At 37.5% G+C, this 24,784-nt stretch overlaps 1 protein-coding gene across 3 annotated transcripts in view; it reads left to right on the top strand.

Moving 5' to 3' along the window:
• The window catches only part of LOC128855314 (cadherin-99C), a 297,926-nt gene that overhangs the window by 231,211 nt on the left and 41,931 nt on the right, over positions 1-24,784 (top strand). For all 3 annotated transcript variants that reach the window (XM_054090116.1, XM_054090117.1, XM_054090118.1), the window contains 2 exons: positions 13,554-13,733; positions 22,565-22,630. In XM_054090116.1, coding sequence (XP_053946091.1) covers positions 13,554-13,733; positions 22,565-22,630 — 246 coding nt within the window. The remainder of the gene's footprint in view (positions 1-13,553; positions 13,734-22,564; positions 22,631-24,784) is intronic.

Genomic DNA, 24,784 nt, shown 5'->3' with positions numbered 1-24,784 from the left:
CCAGCTTAGTAGTCCAAAGAAAGCTATTTCAGTAAACGCCTACAACATTTTTCCGACAGGGTTTGTTCTTATCTATTCTTAACCCTTAACTGGTATCGTAAATTTGACTAACGAAACTAGTATCGTGGGGGCCGCGCGGCCCCCTATTAAAATTAGATTCTAGGATACAAATGTCTACAATTTTTTTCAAGAATTATTTTGATAGGACAAATAACAAGCTTGTTTTATGAAATTAATAAGTTTTTATTCATATACTTCTTTTAACTTATTTACTACAAGAGATCACAAAATTTGGACAATTTTTTGGTATTTTTTTCTTACCACTATGAAAATAAAAAAAACTATTATTTCGAAAGTCTTTAGCTAACATATGTATGTTTTCTTATTTCTTATAAAATCAACTTTGAAAAAATAAACTAAAACATAAGTATTTCAACGTATAGTGGGGTCAGCACGGCCCCCGCAACGTACGTAGCTCCGCTCTGGTAAAAGCTTCAGCGCCGAACGTCCGACACCCGCCGCGTGTCGCGACGTAATGAGATTACCCAAAATGGCAGCCGCGTACTATGCGTAGTTTTTAAGAAATTCAAAAAAATAAAACGCGTGGGGTCTGCGCGGCCCCCACGATACCAGTTAAGGGTTAAGTGTATATAAATTGGTGTATGTGGTCTAAATTAATGGGATTATACTTTGTTAACACAAAGAGCAGTATTCTTTTTTAATTTTGTATTTTTGTTTCTTTTTTGTAATTTTTTCTTAGATGCAATCAAACGCTCGTTTTTTTCACAGCTCCATTGCAGCCGGTTTAGTCATTTCCTGCGTAAACAATTCACACAATTACCCGGTTTACAGTTTTTCATACTTTAAATTTTTTCTTTGCTTTTTATGGTATTATCCAATTCGTTTTGAAAAGCAAACCGCTCAACTTTTGCTCTCTAAAAAAGCGCTCGAAGCCGCCTGAAATATGCACGCATACATAGACACATTAGTATATTTGTTTGTACATTTGTACTTTTAAATTTTTAATACAGATCTCTACTCTCACTTTCATTTACAAAACAGTGCGGCACAAATATTACTGTTTTTTTGTGTTTGGGTTTTTTCGTGGCATGCAACTAAAAGTTTTGCTCATTTTAAGTGTTTAATTATACGTGCCAGCATGTGGGTTTCGCTCAATGCATGCACTTGTGTACCTGTATTTTATGTTGTTGCAAAAATTCGCTTCCCAGACTGCCCATTGTTTTTTTGATTTTCTTGGCTTTGAATAAATGTTGTTAATTTTTACGTTCAGCACTTCGTAAAAATGCAAATTAGCAATCTTGTAGGTAAGTGGTGCTTATTTTTAATTTTTTATGGAGTGTTGTTAAGTTTGAAGTGATAGTTAATTTTTATTACAAAAAAAATCTAAATAAAAAACGGTGAATGCAATGTAATGTAATGTAACTGATGTCATTTAAAATCTTTCCTGCATAATTACTTTTAGCACCTGTGTTTTTATCATGGAAATATTATCAGCTCATATATCAGATATTTGATTTTTTCTACAGTTCCGCAATTATCAATTTTTCAGTCATTTACACAAACAGCCATTAAAATATGCGCGAAAATAATCGCTTTGGGTACATAAAATAAGAAAATAAAAAAGTTGGAAAAAAGTTCGCAAATTTATTGAAGAATATAGTTTTGTTGTATCATAAAAGGATCTGTTTGGAAATTTTAATTACAACAACAAATTCGCGTTTGAATAGAACTGAACTGAACTTTTATTACAAAACTAAAAACGAAAAAGCTTAAAACTCAAGTTTTACTGTAATATTTCATGGAAGCGTCAATTATTTTAAAGTAAAATAGTGCTCTATGCCGAATTGTGGTAAATTATGACAACTTACCGGTGTATTATGACAGAAAGATTTGATACTATATACATTGAAAGGTAAAGAAGGGGACAGAATGTTCAATTATATATAAACCACTGCGATAACCAACTATAGCACGAGTATTTATTGATGAGTTTAGATTTATTTGTTTCCGATTTAGTTTTAGAATTTATTCAAGTTTCCAACATGGCGCAAATTAAAAAAAAAATCGAACAAATTTTCACATTTTTTAGTAATAATTCTCCCACAAATTTTGAATAACAATTTGTGGATAAATTTTGTGTTATAACTTACGGATAAATTTTGAGTACGCAGAGCTATGCCCCATTAAATTCCAGCACACCAAATCGTATGTTTTAAATGACTTAAGAATCGCATTGATTTTTAACATTTTTTTTTCTTGCCGGAGGTATCTATTTTCTTCAATATAACGCATACCCACAATGTTTTGTGTATGGAAGAAAACACCCAACCCATTTAGCAAACACCCATTAGCAAAAAAAACAAACTTCTCAAAAATCGGTGCTAGTTTTGAGGGCCTTCAGACTTACTCTACATGACACCAAAATTGTATAAAACTGTTTTATGGTCAATCTTTAACTCCTGGACGATACTACGACAACATGGCGGTCAACATATTTCAACTATTCCTGTAATTTCATCGACGTTTTCAACATTAACGACATTTTATTTAACATCAGAAATGCCTGAATGGAATCGACAAAACCAAAATGGCACGAAACAATAAACACCTTACAAAACTTCAGCGGTCTAATTTGCATTTTCGCCTTCTTCAAAGAAAAACTGAAAAGGGTACCGAATTTTCTCTTTGTGTACTTCCATTGTTAACACCCTGTAACTCACAACGGAATGGAAAAAGTAAAAAACAAGCAACAGATTGTTTTTTAGTGTCAAGTGTCACCTTGACCTTAAATTGTTTGATCGATACTTTACGAGATATCAATTACCATCTGCCGGTAAAATAATGCCTTTCTTTTTCCCCCAAATAATTATTCAAAGTTTTCTCAGGAATGAAAATTTTCTAAAGAATGAGAAATTTTTATGAAAATTTAAAACTTTCTCTGTTATTTTGAAACTTGGATTTTGATACTTGAACTTAAGTGGTTTCTATGTAAGAATAAAATATTTAAAATTAAATAAGAAACCATGACTCTATAATAAAAAGGTTGCCCAATAAGCAGCCTTCTCGTTTCGTCTTGACAAATCGGCTCCCTTACAAGATCACTAGAGATTTGATCTCCTCCTTACAGTAATTGACCAATTTGGAACTGCACCATGGCAACGTTCGAGCCTTGATTGCAACTTGACTAACGCAAAAAATTGTTATATCTCCCTCGCTTGCGCGATCCCTAAGTATTCTGCATGCCTCCAGGATCACAAGGACATCTGCCTACAAAACACCAGCAGCATTCGACAGTTTTAAAGAAATAGATAAATTGGCTGATTTGAAGAAAACCACTGCTCCGACTCCGGATTCCATCTTGGAACCGTGAGTGAAGATAGAGGTGCCAGCTTCGATAAAGATTTTCCCCTCGTTCTAATTCCGTCTACTTAGAATTATTGCCCTGGCACGACCTTCAAACTCCAGTTTACGGATAGTGAGATCTGTCCGAAGTTCAAAGAAATACGGTGCCAACTGCCCAAAAATGCTACCATATCCCTTGAGAGATTGTCTCCAGAGGCCAACCACCTTTAGCCTGATTCCACTTTGAGCAGCGATGGAAATAACGCGGAAGTCGATAGGAAGTAAGTGCAAAACGGCGTTAAAGGCAACAAGTACTAATTGCCAATGCATGCAGCCCTTTGCACCTTCCCCAGTTTAGTGATATTATAGCCCTTCCAAAAAGCTTTCCACCAAACCAGGCATCCAAACGTTGAAATTGGCCAAACCACTGCGTTGCATATCCACAGCACACCTGTAGCTTGAGTCCCCATTTTTTACCGAACATAGATTTGCAGGAGTAGAAGGCTATACTGTCCTTCTTTACCCGATTTTCAATGTGTAGCTTCCAGTGGCGTTTGGAGTCAAGTACGTGTATCACTCCAAGATACTTAACTTCCGATGAGAGCGGGAGAACCTGGTGGTTTAATTTTGAAAGTCGAAAGGGTGGAGGTTTATATTTTCTGTTAAGTAGCACCAGCTCCGTTTTGTCAGAGTTGGCTCGGAGGCCACAAGCGACAGCCCAGGGACTGAGTATAGCCTTTCCAAAATCTCAGCCATGACTGAGGGGAACGGTCCCGATACCATCAGGGCCAAGTCATAGGCGTATGCTACTACCTTAATTAGCACCTTATTTAACATTATTTAGCAGGGCGTATACTCGTTGAAGTAATCACGATACAAAACAACAATAGCTCACACGACATAATACAGGATTGCGGCAGAAAACGGACCATATTTCGCGTATGCCAAACTATTAAAATCTAATCATTTTACGGGAGATTGCAAACTACGTCTATGTGGCGAAATAGCGCAAATAGCAATATTGACGTATTTTCAAAACTATAGCGAATAGCCGCCGATCTCTTAAAGGAATCCCTTTTCATTTGATGTAGATGAGGGTCACTATAACATACCAGGCAGCGAGATGGCAGACAAACCTGCCCCTCTTTGAAGGCAAAAATTTAGATTGTTCTTGATTCAAATAAACCGAAACAACCAAAACTCACTTTCCCACATTATATGGAGGTGCCTTTAACAAGAGAATTATGTAATTTCTATATTAGACTTTGCTTCCCTGCTGCTTGTAGACAGATTGGCGTTCTCGAAATCAGAGTGGGCACAGCTGCAATCATGTGCCAGATGTGATGAAGGTCGCATTTAACTATGAAATAGTCAAGCAATTTTATGCTTCTTTTAATATTTTTTGTATAATTCGCTTTTTTTTGTAATCACAAAATATTTGGCTTCGGAAATAAATTCCTTAACTGACAAATTTTCTGCAATTTTTGCGTTATTTGACATGGCCAGCACGTCCAAATCACCAAGCGGCCACGCCACACGCCTGCCATACGTGGCATTGTTGCAGCATCGTGCCCGGTTGCAATGGGTTGCCGCAAAAGTGCTTGCGCATGCATTTTTTTGTACATGGACATACATTTTATGTATACAAATAAATAATTTATTTATTATTGTTACTAAGTTTTTTTGCTTCTGCGTTTGCTTTCAACAATTCCACTATTGGTGGCGTAGTTTTATTAAGTGTTTATGTGTGTGTGTTTGCTTTTGTTTTTGGTTATTTATTTATTTTTTTTATCAACCACTGGCTATCGCTTGCAACCTGTTGCACAGCTGACAACTTACCTTTTTGGTGTTGCAGCATGCAATCTATAAAAGCTATATGTATGTGTGTGCGCGTGTGTGTATGTACATAGCTCTTTTTATTCCAAGTATTTCAGTTTGACAAGCAAAAACCGTCATAACTTATGCACGCTTATTTGTAAGCGATACTTTAAATACAACAAAAGAAAAATTAATATAAAAAATAAAGCCCACCAAGCGCTTTGAACGCATTCACCTTTTTTCCGTCGAATTTTTCGCAACACTTACGATCGGATTTTTCAACCTGCTCAAACATATTGCATATAATTTGTTATTGAAGGCAAATATTTTGTAATTAATCCAGCGTCAAGAAATATTAAAAAGCTTCACAGACGCCGCTGGCTGGCAGAAAAATTTGTCAATAGGTAATGTGAGTACCCAGGTTTTCCGGTAAATATTTTTTAACAAATTTTTTTGTGAGTTTGCTCTTTTTCCAAATATTTGCATGCTGTTAGTTTTTATGTGCCTACATATTTAGCATGTGTTTGTTTTATTGTAAATTATTCATGAATTGCAAATATGCAGTGGCAATGCAAGTAGCAACAGCAGGAACCTCGAAAGACTTAAGTAGCGAACTCGCTTTGGTTATAGCAATGCGCTGATTTACATAGTTCGCTTGATAGCCTAGGAAATTTATGTATGAAAAAATCTATAAAATTGAATTAATATATAATGTGGTGGCACGTGCAGTCATGTGTAAAGTGTTGCATTCCACCCATAATTCGTTTAATGAAATATTAATGAGGCAATACTTGAACATTTTTCGATGCCAGCAGAAAAGTAAATGAAGTTTCGAGAATGTTGGTATGCATTAGTACAGAACATTAGTAAAGTTGAATTTAGAGAATATTATTTGTTATATTTATGGAATATTAAATTTATAATTATACTAAATAGCGCATCATAAAATTATGACCTGGTGAATAAACGAAAATCTTTGCAGAACTATTCGAAGTTTAGTCTAGAAAAAGCTGATTACCAGTTGCCTTAAAACCCCCTTTCCTCACACAATTCATTTAGGAGGCGGCTCTTTTTACTCATAGCACGCGACGAAATAGCACATCAAGAGTTTTAATAGTTTTGACGTACATTTTTTTGTTCTTAATCTTTATAATTCCATGTTAAAAAAGTGTAGCTCATTGTCTAACAAAAACCAAATGAGTCTTCGATGGGGACTTTATACAAAAATTAGAGGAATTTCACAAACTTTTCATCCCAGTTCCAAGTTTTTGCACGACATTTTTTTCTATGGGGATAATGCGCACCACAATATTTTATAAGAACCTACAATTTTTGGCATATGCCGATGATATCGATATCATCGGCCTTAACAACCGCGCTGTTAGTTCTGCCTTCTGCAAACTGGATAAAGAGGCAATGTGAATGGGTTTGGTGGTGAAAGAGGACAAAACGAAGTACCTCCTGTCTTCAAACAAACAGTCGACGCACTCGCGTATCGGCACCCATCGTCACTGTTTACAGTTATGATTTCGGGGTTGTAAAAGACTTCGTTTATTTAGGAACCAGCATTAACACCGATAACAATGTCAGCCTGCAAATTATATTATACGTAGAATCTCTCTTGCCAACAAGTGCTACTTTGGACTAAGTAGGCAATTGAGAAGTAAAGTCGTCTCTCGACGAACAAAACTAACACTCTACAAGGCTCTCATCATGACCGTCCTAACGTATGGCGCAGAAGCGTGGACGATGACAACATCTGATGAAGCAACACTTGGAGTGTTCGAGAGAAAGATTCTGCGTAAGATTTTTGGACCTTTGCACGTTGGCAACGGCGAATATCGCAGACGATGGAACGATGAGCTGTATGAGCTTTACGACGACATAGACATAGCGCAGCAAATAAAGATCCAGCGGATACGTTGGCTGGGTCATGGCGTCCGAATGGATACAAACGCTCCGGCTCTAAAAGTGTTCGATGTAGTACCAGCTGATGGTAGCAGAGGAAGATCAGGTGGAGAAGGGCTGGGCTTTAAGGAACAATGGGTAACCATTTGAACCTAACCTAAAATTAGATTCATATTTTATAACAAACAAAAAATAAAGGGCATTCAAAAAGCAAAAAAAGAACAAATTTTTTAAAAATTGTCCAAATGTGGGCGTGGGGTTTTTGGGGGTAATTTGCTCGTGTAGTCGTTCTGCGGTTGTTTGTTTAAGCACTTCCAAACACTCCATCAAGCTTGAGAATAATCCATTCATTATTCGAATATTATCTTATTTAGTAGTGCCCCGAAAATCTGATTATTTAGTTGAAGAAAGCCTATGGTCCTTATGTGTCACATAGAGTAGATTCGATTCGCATTACGAACTTTTAGCAATACTTACTTCTATAGTCTATAGTTACTTCTATTAGCTCAATTCTGATGAAGCTCAGCTCATCTATTTCTAGGTAATGGATAATCGCCTTGAAAAGTTTCAATCCATCCCTTATCAGAAGTTTAAGCCTGACTTAAACTGAAATTTTTCTTTGATCTCGAACGAGATCCGGCAAACCCTTCTTTGGTAGCTGTAAATGCAGTGACAAGAATTTTGGATTCGTAATTTCTTAACATAGTCGATCGTCTTAGCTCGCCTTTACAAATTTTCCTTAGCAATATCTGTAAAGAAAAATATAAATAGTCCTAAATAGACCTCAAAATATAAATAATCCCAAAAGTCAATATAGAATTACCGTATTTAGTGTGTCTAGTTGCTTAAAAGTAAAAAAGCCAAACACCTAAAGAAAGTGTACGCACCAAATATTTATTATTTTAATTTGCTTAAAAAAATTTTGATGGCTCCATCAGCTTTGAATAATTTTTCTTTGTGGCCTTCAAGGAGGTGGTAATTTGAAGTTATTTATTTTCTTTTAGTTTCTTATTTTTATTTTCTAATCCTAACATAATAATTTCGAAGATGTGTGTTAGACATATTTAGGTGGCATTAGTTGAAATGAAAAATTTACACTTTTTTTAAATTTGATATTACTTATCCTTTGAACAGACTTCGATATCAAGAAAATTAATTTTTATTTAATGGTCTCAGCCTTGCCCGGCAGTTGAAGGTGAGCAGTTGAAAACTCTTATCACCCAGACAAAGAAAGACTCAGACTCCCAAAGTAGACCTCTTCTCAGCACAGCTTTGTAAAGTGTTTGCCCTGCTTCATTTTTGATCCATTGCTTTAGCTTTTAAGTTGAGTGTGTACGTAAGTATTTGTTCACTGAACGTATGCATATGTACATCCGTTATTGGATGTTGTTTCTCCAACTTTTAGTATGTGTCTTAATTTTGTTCCACAAATGGAAGGCTTTACAATTCTGTATTACCTTTGAATGGAATAGAATTGTATAGTGCTAAATAAAAAGCTTTATAGTGCCGAAATTTATTTGACGATTCCAACTTTGTCCGCAGAGAGGCGATCGATATTGAAAAACCTAGTGATGTATGATAGCCAGAGTAGAGATCAAAATGATAGTCACTCGCACACCCAATAGGTTACGGCAGCCACGTTGAGAAGCCAGTTCAAAATTACTCCTATAAAAATATTCTCACTCAAATCCCCTGAATGCTACCTAACCAACCAAAGGTGTTAAATCAACTGCAGAAATTGGTAAGCCTGCTCATAGCTCTATACACGATTTTGTTGGATTGGGTTCGGAAACTTCAACATATAGGTAGATTAAGGCTCAAAAGAATTAGGGAGTAAAATAGTTAAATCCATTCACTTATATTCAATAATACAAATATATGAAGTATGCAGTTATCTTAGATTCTGTATTCTCTGTTTTTTAAACAAACCATCTCTCAACTGGTGCCTGAGCCAAAGCATCGATAACGCGACGGTTTGCCCCATAATAGAGTCTGAGAAAAAGGGTACACGAGTGAAACGAAATCCCGCGATTATAGTGAAATTTTTTCAAAGTAACCAAAAGATGAATGAGGAATTCTACCAAATTATTACTAGTCTATCTACCCTACATAAGAAATATTCAAAAACAAAAACAAAACACATTAAACTTTAAAACTTGATTTTATGCTACGGAGGGTTAACCGTTGGACACATTTTTTAAAGCGTTCGGTTGAGCACTCGGGTCTAGCCTTTTTTCCTCCTATTCGAGTATCCTTTTTAAAAGGTTAAATCCATAAATCGATGAAAAATTACATTTAGAAAGCTCCCTGGAACCTCAAGGCTTTAGCTATAATAGAACTTTGTTAAATTCACGTCCAAAGTCGAAAAAGTTTGGCCAAACCCGGGTGCCCAACGGAGGGCTAAATAAAAACTGTCGGCGAAGTACTGAACAAATTTAAAATTATGATTCAAAAACCAGGAGTATCCGACCATAGGCAAAACAAAGAGAAGTTGCTCACAAATACACCTTTCGATAAAGAAAAAATTGATTTTGTGTAAGTTGTATATGAAAGATTTACAAATAAGCATTGAAAATCCCATTCTGGTCACTTCATTAGAATCTCTATTTTTATTCAACATATTTTAATAAAAAGGGCCTTACTTCACCTAGATTACAACTGCTTTTTCAGGTAGAGCTCGGTAGCTCGGTAAAATTTTTAAATCTGAAATAATTAAATTTTTCTCTTTCTTGGAACAAATAATTTAATTTTTTTTTTTTTGAGCACACAAAAATAATTTGTTTGAGGCGATTCGACTAACAATAATCGGGTTTCACTTAATATCTTTGTTTGAAGTCGTTTACCTTGTTGTTTATTACATACATACCACGTTGATAAAAATGTCCGCGGAATTCAGAAAATTCAAAATTCAAGTTTATTCTTCTAAAGTGATATTATCGCCTTCAAAGTGCTCCCATCAACTCTAACGCATTTATTCCAGCCGTCTTTGGCTTTTCTATCTTTTCCTTTCGGCTGTACTAATGCGTGTCCCGTAGTACCTTTTTGGCTCGATCAAACAGAAAAAAATCGCGGGGATCCATATAAGGTGAGTTCCATACGACAGTGCGTTACCATGATGTAAAATCCAAGAGTTAAATGAACCCACGTCTCTTCTCGTCTTGCATGAAACTCTTTAACTCCAATCTCCTGAAGGGATCCATAAGCAATTTTGAAGCTATCTGACAGCTCTCTGATGGTTAATTGCGGTAACTAATCAACTTTCATCACTTGTTGATGTCCACGGTCTGCCACTACGTTCGTCATCCCCACCCATTAAATCTATTTTTAACTCAAAATGTAAGACAAACTCGTTGTTATGAACTCAAGTCCACTGTTTAAAACTGTAAATAATCGAAAACACGTGCAAAGGTAAATTTACTCAAAACGGCGTAACTTTTACAAATGTCAAGCAATGACAAAAAAATTTTGGCAGGAATATTAATCACTTGGCGGATGTTCCAGGGACTTTTTGATCAAAGTGGTAATGTAATATGAAAAATAGTTGTTTAAAAAAAAATAAAAAAAATAAAAATCACCAAACGTATTTTCCACAAAAGCGAGCACATCCAGGGTTAAATATGTACGAACAAAGTCATATTTTTTTTTCCTTGTTCACTCCACTCGGGAGCTTAGGGCCGCAACAAGACTCAGTCTTGCGTTGGTTTCGTTAATCTATTTGCTTTCTGACAGGGTAGGTCATTGCCCACCTGCCTTGCTTAGAGGAACAAGGCCTTCTTAGTGGGAATGCCCACCTGTCGTTTCTCAGGAACAGCGCCTTCTTGCTGCTTTGAGCGACATCTGTGTGTAAAATTTTTCTGGCAGAAGGATCACACAGATGGTTGAGGACTTCGCTAAATTTGGTGTGTCTGCGCTATTACCGCGATTGCCCGCTTCCTCTTTTGCTGGCGCCACTGATGCAATATGTAACTGTTTCTTTATTTTTTTTTGCTTGTTTTAGCAGCCGCAATGCAAGTAATGCGCTGACTTTTTGTGCGGAAGTAAGGATTGAAAGGATAAGGTTGTTGGGGTTGAGGAAGTAATTATTATTTTTTTATAGAAACTAGGAAAGTAGGTGAATTTGGAAAAGTGCGAGGACCGTGCTATACATGGGATTCGAACCCACAACCTCTGGGAAAGCAGGCTAGTGCACTTACGCTAGACTACCGAGGCCAACAAAGTCATATAGCTGCTTCTTATTGACATCGCAAAGGGCCAATCTCCAGCGAATTTCCATCTTAACCTAATTAGTTATTATCACATAACAGTTAAAGAACTGACACATACACACATACACACATACATATGTATGTGATGCACAATAAGTCAAGACGAAACACGCCGCCGGCAAGAGTCTACTGCCACTTAAGGCAAGTGAAAGGTTCTGTGGAGTTGCACAAGTGCACTGTGGTGAAAGATAACTGAACCGTGCAAGTGATTGCTGAAACTTTCAGTATCAAATCGAACTGCACCAAAACTTGTTTAGCTAATTGTGTGTTAAATAAGTCACTAATAACCACAGCGGAGTAACGCCGGCTCGTAGCACCAAATACACACGCACACAAAAAGTCGCAGCAAACGGCTGACCAAAAATGGGAGCAAACAAGAAGAAGAGAAATATTTACGCATTGTACATATGTGTGAGTGTGTGTGTGTGTGTGTATGCATGTGTTTCGCCACAAGATTCCAATTAATAAATACATAAATAAACAACACGCACCAAATGCGGTCGCGTTGAAATTAACAATTCCTGTCTGCTACCGCTGTTGCTGTTGTTGTTGTGGCGCGCCACCAAGACGACAACAAACAAAAAAACCAAGCAACCACGCACTGACGACAATACATAACGACAAAGTAGTGATAGTAGCGACAAAGCGTCAAACCATAGCTGGGCAAGCGCAGGCGGATGCAGGCCACGCAGGTATGCACGGGAAAAGCAACAGCAAAGCATCCCCTGAGACGTTGTTGGTTTATTTTTATTTATTTATTTATTTATTTTTTTTTTGAATTTTTTTTCTTGCAATAGTTTCTGTGTGGTTTTATGATATCTGTGTTCCTGGAAATTGTGCCACGATTCGTTGCCAATTAAAATCCTGTCGCAACTAATACCAGAAGCGACATTTTTGCTTGTGTTGGCGTTGCTGTTTGTTTATTTGTTCTTTTTTTTTTCATTTTCATTTTATTTTCGTCTGCAGCATCTAGAGCAGCAACATGTGGAAATAAAATGAGTCTAACTAAAGGGAGTTTTATAACCCGAACAAAAAGAAAAACAAACACTTCACTTTGTTGCATATACAAATGTTCCTAGAAAGACTTGGGAGAAAAGTAGAAATGCAAGGAGTTTATGCAGCATTGCAGACTGTCTGCTGCAGTTAGAAGGAATATTAAATACGATTTTCTTTTCCTTTTCCAATTTTTTTTCCAACAAAGCATACCTTTGCCGTCTTAGCTAAGTGCAGGTAGTCTTCTAGCTAAAATACTGCGCAGCCAAATAAAGCCCATCGCCATCATGCGCTTGGTGTGCTGCTGGCACATTTTATTGGCAATTGCCGGCATTTTCCAAAAAGGTTTATGGCTTTGTTGATTTGCTACTTAATGTGCATCGAGTGTTGTGTAGCCCAACACCAAACTGAACACAGAATCAAACCGTACACTCAGCTCCGAATGGCTCCATCAAGTTGGACGCAAATAACTAAATAGCGCTTCCGCAGCCTCCATCGACTGAGTCGTCTGAGTCTACTACTTTGCACTGCAGCCGCTTGTGCTGACTTCCTTTAGTAAAACTTGTGCTTTTTGTACACAGCCCAAGTGCGTCCAAGCGTCTTCTTAGCACTACTCTCCACCTAATCATTTATGGCCCTTCATTCCTCTATAAATTTTTTTCCATATTCTATTCTGCTCTGCTCTCGTTTACAAATATGGCCAACCACGCACATTTCACTTGCCATTCAAGCCAAGTTAATTTATGTTAATTGCTGCAATGGCAACATGTAATTTTCCTTCAACTACTCCACCTGCACTGCATAGTAATGTCTGAACGGACGCAAGTGCGCCGGAGCTTTCTGATGTGGCCATAGAGCAGCATATGTTCAATAGTGTTGCTGACATTGGCATTGTTGGTTGCTGTTGTTGCTGCCACCACTGTTGTTGCTGGTGCATGTGTACAACCATCACTTTACCATTTTAAGACATTTTGCTGTCATCATTTCGTTTGTTGCACTCACTGCGAATTTCTTAAATGAAATTTATTTTATTTGCAAATCATTTTTCCTTTTATATTTATATGCATTTCGGATTTTTTATTTTGTTATTCTTTTCTTACATTGTTTCTATGCTTAGCTTTACAATTTTTATCTTCGTTTTACTTACATTAGACTTTTTTCTTTCGCTTCGTTAATCCATTTGATTTTGTTTTTTTTTCGTTGCAGAGCACACCAGTTGGCACAACGATCTTTCGAAACATTCAAGCGCTGGACAAGGATGCTGGTGTTAATGGACTCGTTGAGTATTTTATTGTTGAAGGCAATACGAACATAACCGAGGATGAGAAAATGACAATTGCCGATGGTTATGGCACATTTGCAATTTCCTTTCCACATCAAGGGCAGGTGAGTTTATGAAAGAATTAGAGGTATGATGTACCAATGATTCCCATAGTTGTTATACAGGGTGGTTCATATAGCGAAGAAGAACTTCGTCAAGTCAAAAGGCTTATAAGATCTTTCACCTACAATAGGGAATTGCATAATATAGGGTTCTCCAAACAGAGGTGTTATTTTGATATTCAAAGAAAAATGTTATTTTTTAATATAAATGATAGGATGTTTATTCCATTATAAAGAGGAAGGTATGCCGTTAATAGTAGAAAATAACATAAGGCAAATGACCACCACGACCACGCTTACAGGACAATATCCTTTTAATGAAATTTTCCATAACCTATGTCCGCGATAGCCTCACGAATTCCATCTTTGAGGTCTTGAATCGACCCTGGGCTGTTGGCGTAGACCTTCCCTTTCACGTGGTCCCAAACAAAAAAAGGCACAAGGTGTTAAATCACAAAATCTCGGTGGCCAATTGTGATCATCTCTTCGAGAGATAACACGGTCCGGAAACTTTTCCCGTAAAAGATCAATGGTTTCGTTGCTTGTGTGGCACGTAGCGCCATCTTGTTGAAAATAAACGTTGTCCAGATCAATACCATCCAATTCCGGCTGTAAAAAATCGTTAATCATCTCTCGATAGCGCAATCCATTCACCAATAACACCTGTTATTGGAAAACCCTGTATGTGTACATAAAGCAGACATATGGAAAATAATTGGTTTTCTGAGTTTTCACTCTCTCCATCTCTCACAAATTCACCTTGGAAATGAGACAGAGTGTAGACCCTGTAGACTCTATAGAGTGCAGACTCTGTCTGGGGCATCACAAAACCACAGAGCATATCTTTTTCAACTGTATTGCCTTGGCAAGACTTTACATCTTTCAACGAGATCAAATAGATCCGAATGAACTCAAGAATGCTGCTGTTGCAAATATTCTCAAATGTGTCCGCAAGGCGGAAAATTTACTGAAAAAATTTGACTTTCAACCAAATCTCAGCCTGAGGCAGGGAATATCTAGTTAAGTAGAAGCTGATGCAATACATTTAATGGTAGTAGTGCCAGTCAATAGGACTAGTATGAACTACTTCTAAAACGTGTAGGAGGGCATTCTTTTACGTCCAAGTGTCTGACATTGGGCACACTACAGATACTTAAATTAACAAATAAAAGACGTATCATTATTTTGCAAAGCATTTCTTTTTTTGCTAGAAAATTTCAATGCCCTGCTGGTTTTAAGTAGCTCATTCTGCATAGGTGGCAACTTCAATTTCATAACATTTATTCTTAACGATGCGAAAAAAACAGTTTTCTAATCTTGTACAATTTTTTTTGCTTATGGTGTAATTTTCCTTGTACTTATGAAATGTGTGTTTATACGAGTATAGAAGAAAATGCACAGTACCATCAGCAAAAAAAAAAAATTTTAACTCAACGCGGTTTTCAAGGCACTTCCAACTTTCACTTTCTTATACTCAAATGGAATTGCTATAAACTGCGTACCTAAAAGATATATAAGAAGGCTGATTAAAAAGTGGGAAGTTTTGATGAAAATTTAACAAAATTTTCTGAATTTTGTACAAAATTTGAAAGCTTGAATTTGAATTTAAACTTGTTAAATAATGAACTAATATATATTTTTATTGAAAATTACAATATTTGAACTTAAATTAGGAAAAATAATTGTGAAAATCACAAGTCGTGCGGCGTTTTTTTTTCGCCGGATGTAAGTGGCTAATGCACATCAGCCGACCAGCCGATTATTTTAAGAAAAATATTAAATTAAAAGTTAGCTGCGTTGCACGCCGATCCATCCTGTTTGAATCAAATGATTTCTATGTCAACTTCTTCTATTCGGCTTAAACGAAAACTCAAATTCAATCAGAAATTCGATTAACATAGCGCTGACCATCGGCTTCTTAATCATTTTCGGAAAAAAATGGTCCAAAGATGCTGTTTGACACAAATTTGTTTCTTTGATGCTTTCTTAATGTGATAATTCTGCCGGCTGGATAAAAATAAGTTGTATCTAAAATGATGATTTTGTGGAAATTTTGGAAATGTATTTTTACTTTTACCTAACTCTGTTCAAGCAAAAAGCCATTTCATCTAAATGTATTGCCATAAACTAAGCTTCTTATGCGTGAAGTTTTACGGATCTTATTCTAGCTGCCTGAGGAAAAAAAAATCAGTATATCTAATTCCTAACGCTGGGTGGACCACCCTATACATTATTTTTTGTTACACTTTGTGCAACAATTTTCGAAATTCTGCAAATTTTCACCAAAATTTCAAACTTTTAGAATAATTTTTGCTATGCAGTTTTAAAGCCAATTTAATTTTAGCATAATACAACGCAAGTTGCAAGTACCTACAAAACACAGCTAATTTTTCAAAACAAAAATTTCGCCCACAGTGCCACACATTTTTTCCACAAACTCGACAATTTTTTGTGAAACAAAATGGTCAAAATTGGTATTAATGGTACAAACCCATTTTATTGCCCTTGAGTATATTTTAGTACAAAGAAATCTTCTTCTTCTAATTTATGTTTTATTATAGGCTTCTTGCATGTTTTTCTTCACGCAATGTAAATTAGATTTAATTACACAAGTAAACATAAAATGCATTAAAATCAGAGTTCCAATATAATAAAAAATATATATATAATAGAAAAAATAGTAGATATCCAGCTCTCCTCCCATCGTTTTGGAGGTATTCCATTTGGTTTAGTATATCTAGCAGTCCTTTTTATTTGACCATTGGGTGCCCTTGTTATATAGTCATTCCAAGCTCCTCTTCTAGCCCTTACAAATTTAACAATGTCAGTAACTCTAGTTTCCTCTCTTGTGGCTTAAAGCGATATATCAGTTAGAAGGGCCGAAAAAAGCGAATTTTCCAGAATTTTTTTTTAGAAAATTTTTAAATTTTTTGATCTAAAAACTGTTACACATATTATGTTATCTTTAACTGTATTCTAAGTCTTAGTATTGTTAAAAATTTGAATTTGGAAAGGAGCTACAGCGGATCTCCGGGAGCCCCTCGGGAGCGTAGTGAACGGTGAATCACCAAAATTAAGAAAAAGTTTTTTATAATAGCGGGTATTTTCCTCTATTTTATGTCTCTAAGGTATCCTGATACATTATGCCCTTGGGCATATCTTTTTCGCACTTCTTTTACAAAATACAGGTATATTAATAGGACTATGAATAAGTTCGTGCGGTTTTTTTCGAAATTTGAAACTTTATTGACGTAAAATGGTTACAAATTTAATATTCAAAATATTGTCCATCGCTTACTACTACTTTTTCCCATCTTTCTGGCAATTCACGGATTCCCTTTGTGAAAAATTCGGTCGGTTTTGCCGCAATCCACGAATCGATCCATTTTTTGACTTCATCGTAATTACGGAAGTGCTGGTCAGCCAGGCCATGTTGCATCGATCGGAAGAGATAGTAATCGGATGGCGCAAGGTCTGGACTATACGGCGGGTGGGGTAGGACATCCCATTTGAGCGTTTCTAAGTATGTTTTGACCACTTGTGCAACATGTGGCCGAGCATTGTCATGTTGCAAAATAACTTTGTCGTGTCTATCGGCGTATTGCGGCCGTTTTTCTCGCAGTGCTCGGCTCAAACGCATCAATTGTCGTCGGTAGACATCCCCCGTAATCGTTTCATTCGGTTTCAGTAGCTCATAATACACAACACCCAGCTGGTCCCACCAGATACACAGCATAACCTTCAGGCCATGAATATTCTGCGCCGACGTCGATGTTGAAGCATGGCCAGGGTATCCATACGTTGCCCGACGTTTTGGATTGCCGTAATGGACCCACTTTTCATCGCCAGTCACAATTCGATGCAAAAAACCCTTTCTTTTGTGCCGTTGAAGCAGTTGTTCGCATGCCATAAAACGGCGTTCAACGTCTCTTGGCTTCAATTCATACGGCACCCAATGGCCTACCTTTCGGATCATTCCCATGGCTTTTAAACGTTTGGAAATGGTTGATTGATCAACTCCCAAAGTTTTTGCAACCTCTTCTTGCGTTTGAGCCGGATCTTGATCGAGCAATTCCTCCAATTCGGTATCCATGAACTTTGGCGGCGCACCCTCGCGTTCTTCGTCTTCCAAGCCAAAATCACCACTTTTAAAGCGTGCAAACCACTTCTGGCACGTTCGCTCAGATAGAGCATGCTCACCATAAACTTCCACCAAGATACGATGACTTTCGGCTGCTTTTTTCTTCATATTAAAATAATGAAGAAGAATTCCCCGCAAAAACACATTATTTGGCACGAAATTCGACATTTTCAAGTGTGGTAAAAATATTGTTGTTTACGCTTCAAATAAAAAACTTATACTGACGTTTGTGCCTTACGACAGTAGCTCTCCAATGAATGTTTGGAAATGTGGATCGATGGAATAATAATCAAGTTACGCCATCTGTTGTAAAACCGCACGAACTTATAAATAGACCTATTATATAAACATCATCTCTTGTTCGACAACATTCGATTTGTTTCTAGTTTTCATCTTATTGGATTTTTTGATATGACTAAGCTGTTTGTGTTTTCAGTCGATTCCTCCATATTAAATATTTTTGCAGCGACTTCAAATTAAATAGCTGACCTATGATGTAATGATCTCTGCATTCACTAACTGAAGTTTGTGTAGTCACTTGGGAAGCTCTGAACCCATTTTGATTTTCAATAAAGGCAGATGTCTTAGTAAGAGGCATTTCAAATCAATAATTCGCACTAACAACGCATAAATATTCTTAATCGATATGGGGATATGGAGCTATTAAGTTTAAATTATTTCCCTCTGAAATCAAACCCATCATGGGTTAGCCAAACTTCAGATTTTCACTAGGTGATACCGGCAAATGCGGGCAATAAATCTTGTGACATTTGTATCGATGAATTTTTAAATAAATCTCAATATGAAAAGACAAACAGCGGCGCCTAGTATAAGCATGCATATGTATGTATATAGTATGTGTGTATAAGGGTGGATCAATAAGTACATGAAGTTAAAAAAACAGGAAAGTTTTACATATTCGGCAAATCAAAGCTTATTTTTCAGCATAGACTTCTTATATGTGCTATATATTTCTCTAATTTTTTAAGTATTCCCTATAGAGCGATTTCTCGAAGGCCTGAAAATATGCGAATTATTACCTTCGCTGGTGCCAAATATCTTGGCGCCAAGCCAATTTTGGATGCCGAGAGCAGCCGAAATTCGTGACTTAATTGATGCTGTTTTAACAAATAAAAACAAAAGATAAATAATTGGCGCTATACTTCTATTAGGTGTTTAGCCGAACTCCTCCTCCTATTTGTGGCGTGCGTCTTCATATTGTTCGATAAATGGAGGGACATACAGGTTTAAGCCGAAACCGAACGGCAATGGTTTTTTATGAAGAAGTTTTTCATAGTGGAAACACACGCGGAGATTTGTCATTGCCTGTCGAGGGGCAACCGCTATTAGAGGAAACTTTGTCTATCATTTTGATGTTTCATGCGTGTAGAGTCGAACTTACGCACACCCGAATGGTAGTTACGCTACGGCGGCCGCCTGCTGTTTTATCAAAGAAAATTCGGTGTTGTGCGTCAGTACTTTGTTCTGATTCAAAAGCACTTATTTTCCTGCCAATTGGGGTCATTTTCGGTTCAAATTGCTCTCGGATTCATATAGCAACTGTGTATTACTTATACCCTATGATCTGAAAGTACCGGGAATGTTTAAATAAAACAAAGCAGAGTTAAATTTCAAGCAAATTTATTTTATCTCCTTCAAAATATGACCCGTCTGAAGCAACACACATGTGCCAACGTTTAATTCAGTCCTCCATGCATCCCTTGTAGGCCGACGAAGGGATGGCCTTCAGGTCCTTCGTCGCATTCTCTTTGATCTCTTCTATCGACTGAAATCTCCTTCCACGAAGTTGTAACTTCAACTTGGGAAACAAAAAGAAGTCGAACGAGGCGCAAGTGAATACGGTATGGTATTTACTTAAAAAAAAAAATAAATAATTGACGCGTACACTTCTGTTAGGTGTTTGGCCGAGCTCCTCCTCCTTTTTGTGGTGTGCGTCTTGATGTTGTTCCACAAATGGAGGGACCTACAGTTTCAAGCCGACTCCGAACGGCAGATATTTTTATGAGGAGCTTTTTCATGGCAGAAATACACTCGGAGGTTTGCCATTGCCTGCCGAGGGGCGACCGCTATTAGAAAAATGTTTTTATTAATTTTGCTTTCACCGAGATTCGAACCAACGACCTCTCTGTGAATTCCGAATGGTAATCACGCACCAACCCATTCGGCTACGGCGGCCGCCAATTGGTATTTACTTAGTGTTTGCAAAATCCAAGAATTTTTGCCGACATTTCCGGCCGGCCAGGCATACACTAATGGTCCGATGGCGCTAAAAAGAGACAGATGTATGGCTCACAGTCCTACCAACATAAGAAAAAAATATGGATCGGTTCCCACGTGCGCGGTTCGTTTAAATTAAACATTCCAACATAGGGTAGATAGGCCACTGGTCTTAGCTTTTGAAAGTATTCGAAGCAAATGATACCGAGAGCTTGAAAAAAACTGCCTTCCATAACTTGTTGACCAACAAATTCACTTGGCATCAGTTGGGCATAAGTAGTCCACAACAATCAACACAGCCACAACTATTCTGCCTTCTTTTCTCTTATTTTGTGATTAACTCATGCTTCGCCCACGGTTAAGAAAAGACACAAAATCTTGGTCGGATGGTGATTGAATGGAACGATTAATGTCAATTGTGTGCAAATTCGGCATTTTCACTCGCCGATCGTCCAAGTTTTTTTTTCGTAAGTTTTATATATCCACGTGTGATGTACTATTACGACCCCATCGAAATGAAGTATCCCAATGGTGATTGTTTCCAAGCGATTATAATGCGCCCCCATAATACTTTCATACTTTTCACGCTCTTGTATAGATTAGGTTAGGCTGCAGCGGCGGTCTACTATGGGGCGCACTCAGCATGGGGAACTTGTCCTTAAACCAACACATTTTTTTTTTGATTTGAGAAAATTCCTGGTTTCAGCTGAGATCTAACTCAGTAAAAATTGTCTACCTAAAGTGTCGAATTCTCATCTGGATAGAGAAGGGAGGTGGCACAGAAGGGCGAGACCGTGTCTTCCTACTCTTCGTTGACGCAACTTCTGCAGAAATGATGGGTCTGCACGCTTATCCTCTAAGCGCGTCTACTTATAAAGCAGTCTTCTTCTTATTGCGGTCCTCAATCCCTCGTGGATCGTACGGCATCACCATAAAACAGAGCGCCGTGATAACATAAATCAGTTTGATAAGGTTATGCTTATTTTGGCTGTGATGAAGGGATGTTGTGCGTTTAGGTTAATTAATAGTTTTTCGGTAATATCCGCTAGTTTTACATATTGGGTGTTTTTTTAAAAACTTAACGTAAAGTGATAATACAAAACAGAAATATTGTTGGAATGCATTTTTTTTTTATCATAATCTGGTGAATAAGTTTATGGCATTTATTTTCTCAATATGATTTCCAGCTTATGCCTGCCTCGGCTACGAGTTGAATGGTCACTTCTATCAGCCCAATTTCGACTACTTTTTCTAACAAATCTGGCCGTATAGAGTCAATAGGGATTGATTTTGGAAATAAAAATTCAATCAGCATGGCTCGATTGCACTCGCCATTCACAGGAACGGCAGATTCTTCCGCATATCGAGAGAAATAGGAACCGATGATGCCGCCATTGCTCTATGCACTTTGCGAGCAGGTTTAGTTCCTCAAAGTAAATTTCCACAATTTGGATGCGTTGTTCTTACGTTAAGTGATTCATGATGACTTGTCATACCCTATTGAACAGATGTGACAACACAGTTTGCAGTTTCGTGCAGTTAAAAGAACACTCTATATAATCTGAAAAAAGGTAAAGGTGTAGAAAACCTACGTGAGATGATGCTGTACGCATCTGAATGTTAGGCAACGCAAGCTAAACACAACCAGACAATCCACGTGGCGGAAATGAAAATGATTCGCTGGGCAACAGGAATAACGCACGTGGAAAAAGTGAAAAAGATTAAGGTACGAGAAGATATGAAAATTGAACCAATCTGGGAGAAAATGAGAAAAGGCTGGCTAAAATGGTATGGATACGTAATGTGTAGAGACTGAGACCACATCGTCAAACTCGCCATGAACATGGCGCATGATGCCAAAGCCCCAACCGGCCCTAATAAAAATAAGGCACAGAGTGAGAGAGATAATCTTAAAACACTGTGTAAGACTACGCCGTAATTTTCGTTGGTGGGAATTAGGCAGTCGATATCAACATTTCACCCTTTGGTAATATTTTTGTCAATAAAATTAATGATGACATTATTAGTCCACCCTCGTAAGCTCCTCTACGTAGCCATATTGCGTTGGTGGCCTCAATCGTTTGGCAAAGTTTATCTGCATCTTTGATAGACAAAGCGAGTGTGCGCATATGAAGTCAGCTGCATACGCTGGTGTGGCCTTCCACTGTCATTCATTGTCAATAATCGGCGCAATCAATCAAATTGCATACCAAACAACAAATTTAGCAACAACAATAAATAGTAGAATTTACATTTATATTTATTTATTATTGGCAAAATATCGCCGTAGTGCAACACACCTCAATCTCCATGATTGATAGAAATATCTGTTGGGTATTGTGCTGGGTTTCAATGTATGTATGAACATACGGATGTATGCATGTGTGTGTACGCGTAGAAAACTTATGCATTTTTAATGAAAAAATAACAATCACATAATTTTTTCTATCCGCAGGTGACTGTCGCCAAAACGTTGGATTACGAGAAGGTGCAACGATACTATCTAACCATTGTCGCATCGGTAAGTACGCGCTTAGAGAGTATAATTTTTTCACTTCACATTCTTGGATAAATGTAGCGATTTATGTTGTAAATAGTAATGTTGAGTGTAATTCATTGGATGCTGCCAACTAAACATTGGTGTTGTTGACACATAACTGGCATACCGCAAGAGTGAACACTTACATACATATATATATACATGTGTGTGTATGTGCGAGTGTTCAAATACATACATAGATATACTCATAGGGGTACACATGAGATATAAAAGGAAAAAATGTATATGACCACCAAGTTGACTTCATTCCCACTAGAAAAATGCGAGTACAAACTTATACTTACAAACAAAGTGCATACATACATATATGCATACATAAATATGTAAGACATTAAACACACACAGCCACTATACAACTTTCTTTGCTCTTTCCATTTTCCGTTGCAAGCATTCACTTCCTGTACTTCTGGTTGTTGCGACATTTTTTGCTCTTTTCTTGCAACTCTTTGTACATACATACGTTACTCGCTCGTTGGCGCAGAAATTCATAAATCGGTGCCCGTTGGAATGTTCGCGCTTCATTGCACTGAATTGAATGTCACACCATTGTTGGCGAGGCTTTTGGTAATTTGATACCGACAGCTTAGACTGCCAAGCAGGCGCTGAACCAACAGGCAAAAAAAAAACGATTTACAGCAGTCATACATCAATAGACGAGGTGATTCGAGGAAAAATTAGTTGTGGGGTACTATAGCACTGTTCTAATGGTCAATAATCGGGATCCGGATAAAAAATTTTCATGCAAGTGCAATAACAGCAATGGGATACTGGGAGAGACCTGTTCCGACTAATGTTTTGTTCGTTTTGTTTTTCATCACTTGTACAAACAAGACCAAAATGCACCGTATAATGATAAAAAGGCTGGTAAAAAGCTGGTACAATGAATTTTTTCGTAATCACTATTCGCTCACCGGCGATATCAGAGAAAATCGTGTCGAATCAGTGTTGTGCCTGAAAATATCGATGCTGTGCGCGCAGTGAATAAGGAGGACATGACTAACCCCCATGAGACTGAGGCATCTTTAAGCGTTAGTAAAACGAGCGTCAATAAGATTTAGTATCATTTCCATGTGATGAAAGAAGTTGGGTCCCACACAATTGAAAAAAAGCTCTGTTAAGCGTTTGGACAAAGCGCTTCAAAAATATGTTTAACGTAATGCCAAAGTGAATTCATCATTTTGGAAGCTATTTTGGAAACCAACCAAAGTTAATTTTTTTTGTTAATTTTTTTTTTTTGTTTATTTTTTTTTTTTTTGTTTTCCCAATCTCCAAGGTAAATTTTTTGTTAGCTCTGCATATAAATAGCAACCCCCAATTAATATTGAAGACTCAGAAAGTACATTCAACTAATTTTAATGCACTTAGCACAAGTGTTCTTTATTCTTTTTTTTTATAGGCGTTGTGGTAGCGCGCTACCCTCAAGTGACCCTCTGACACTAGGCTAAGCCTGTATATTTACATCCTCTTTCGCCGCGGGACCACCGTCAAGTTTTACATAGCGGGGAGGAAAGGCGATTAGCAGACGCTGCTTTGTCTCAAGTCTTTCCAGACTGCACATCTCTTTCATAATCTCGACGACTACGTCACATGCCGCTTTCCATTTTCCCTTCGAACGCAGCATATGTTGCACGAATGTTTGTAGCGCAGTAGAGTCTTCAAAGGCTCTATGGAGTTTTTCTTTTGCAGAACGGAAGCGCGCGCTTGTAAAGAATATGTGGTATACGTCCCCCAAAACTTTCCATCGCATTAGTCGCAATAAGGATTGTCGACGTGATTGAACCTGTGCAAACATGCTTTGAAGTATCCACTCATGATCTGGGTCAGATAAAAGTCCCCTTCTCCATGTAGTCTCGTTAGCCAAAGCTTCAGGTTGGGAATACATTTATGCTTTCAATGCTCTTTTATAGAGTTATCCTACTTTGTTTGCCCCTTGTCGACCCTATAGGCCTCTGTGTTCTGGCTATTTGAGCAGCTTCTATTGCTAGTATATCTAGCTAATATGTGCCAGATATAATGAGGGTTGTATCGTCGGACACCGTTTTAACTGCGCTACGTACGCGTAGTGCGCACAACCGGTAGGTGGACTATATGGTAGTCCTCGAAAGTATGATACAA

Source organism: Anastrepha ludens, chromosome 2, assembly GCF_028408465.1.
Source record: "Anastrepha ludens isolate Willacy chromosome 2, idAnaLude1.1, whole genome shotgun sequence".
Taxonomy (NCBI): domain Eukaryota; kingdom Metazoa; phylum Arthropoda; class Insecta; order Diptera; family Tephritidae; genus Anastrepha; species Anastrepha ludens.
The sequence above is the reverse complement of the archived record's forward strand: the minus strand, read 5'-3'. Positions and strand labels throughout refer to the sequence as shown.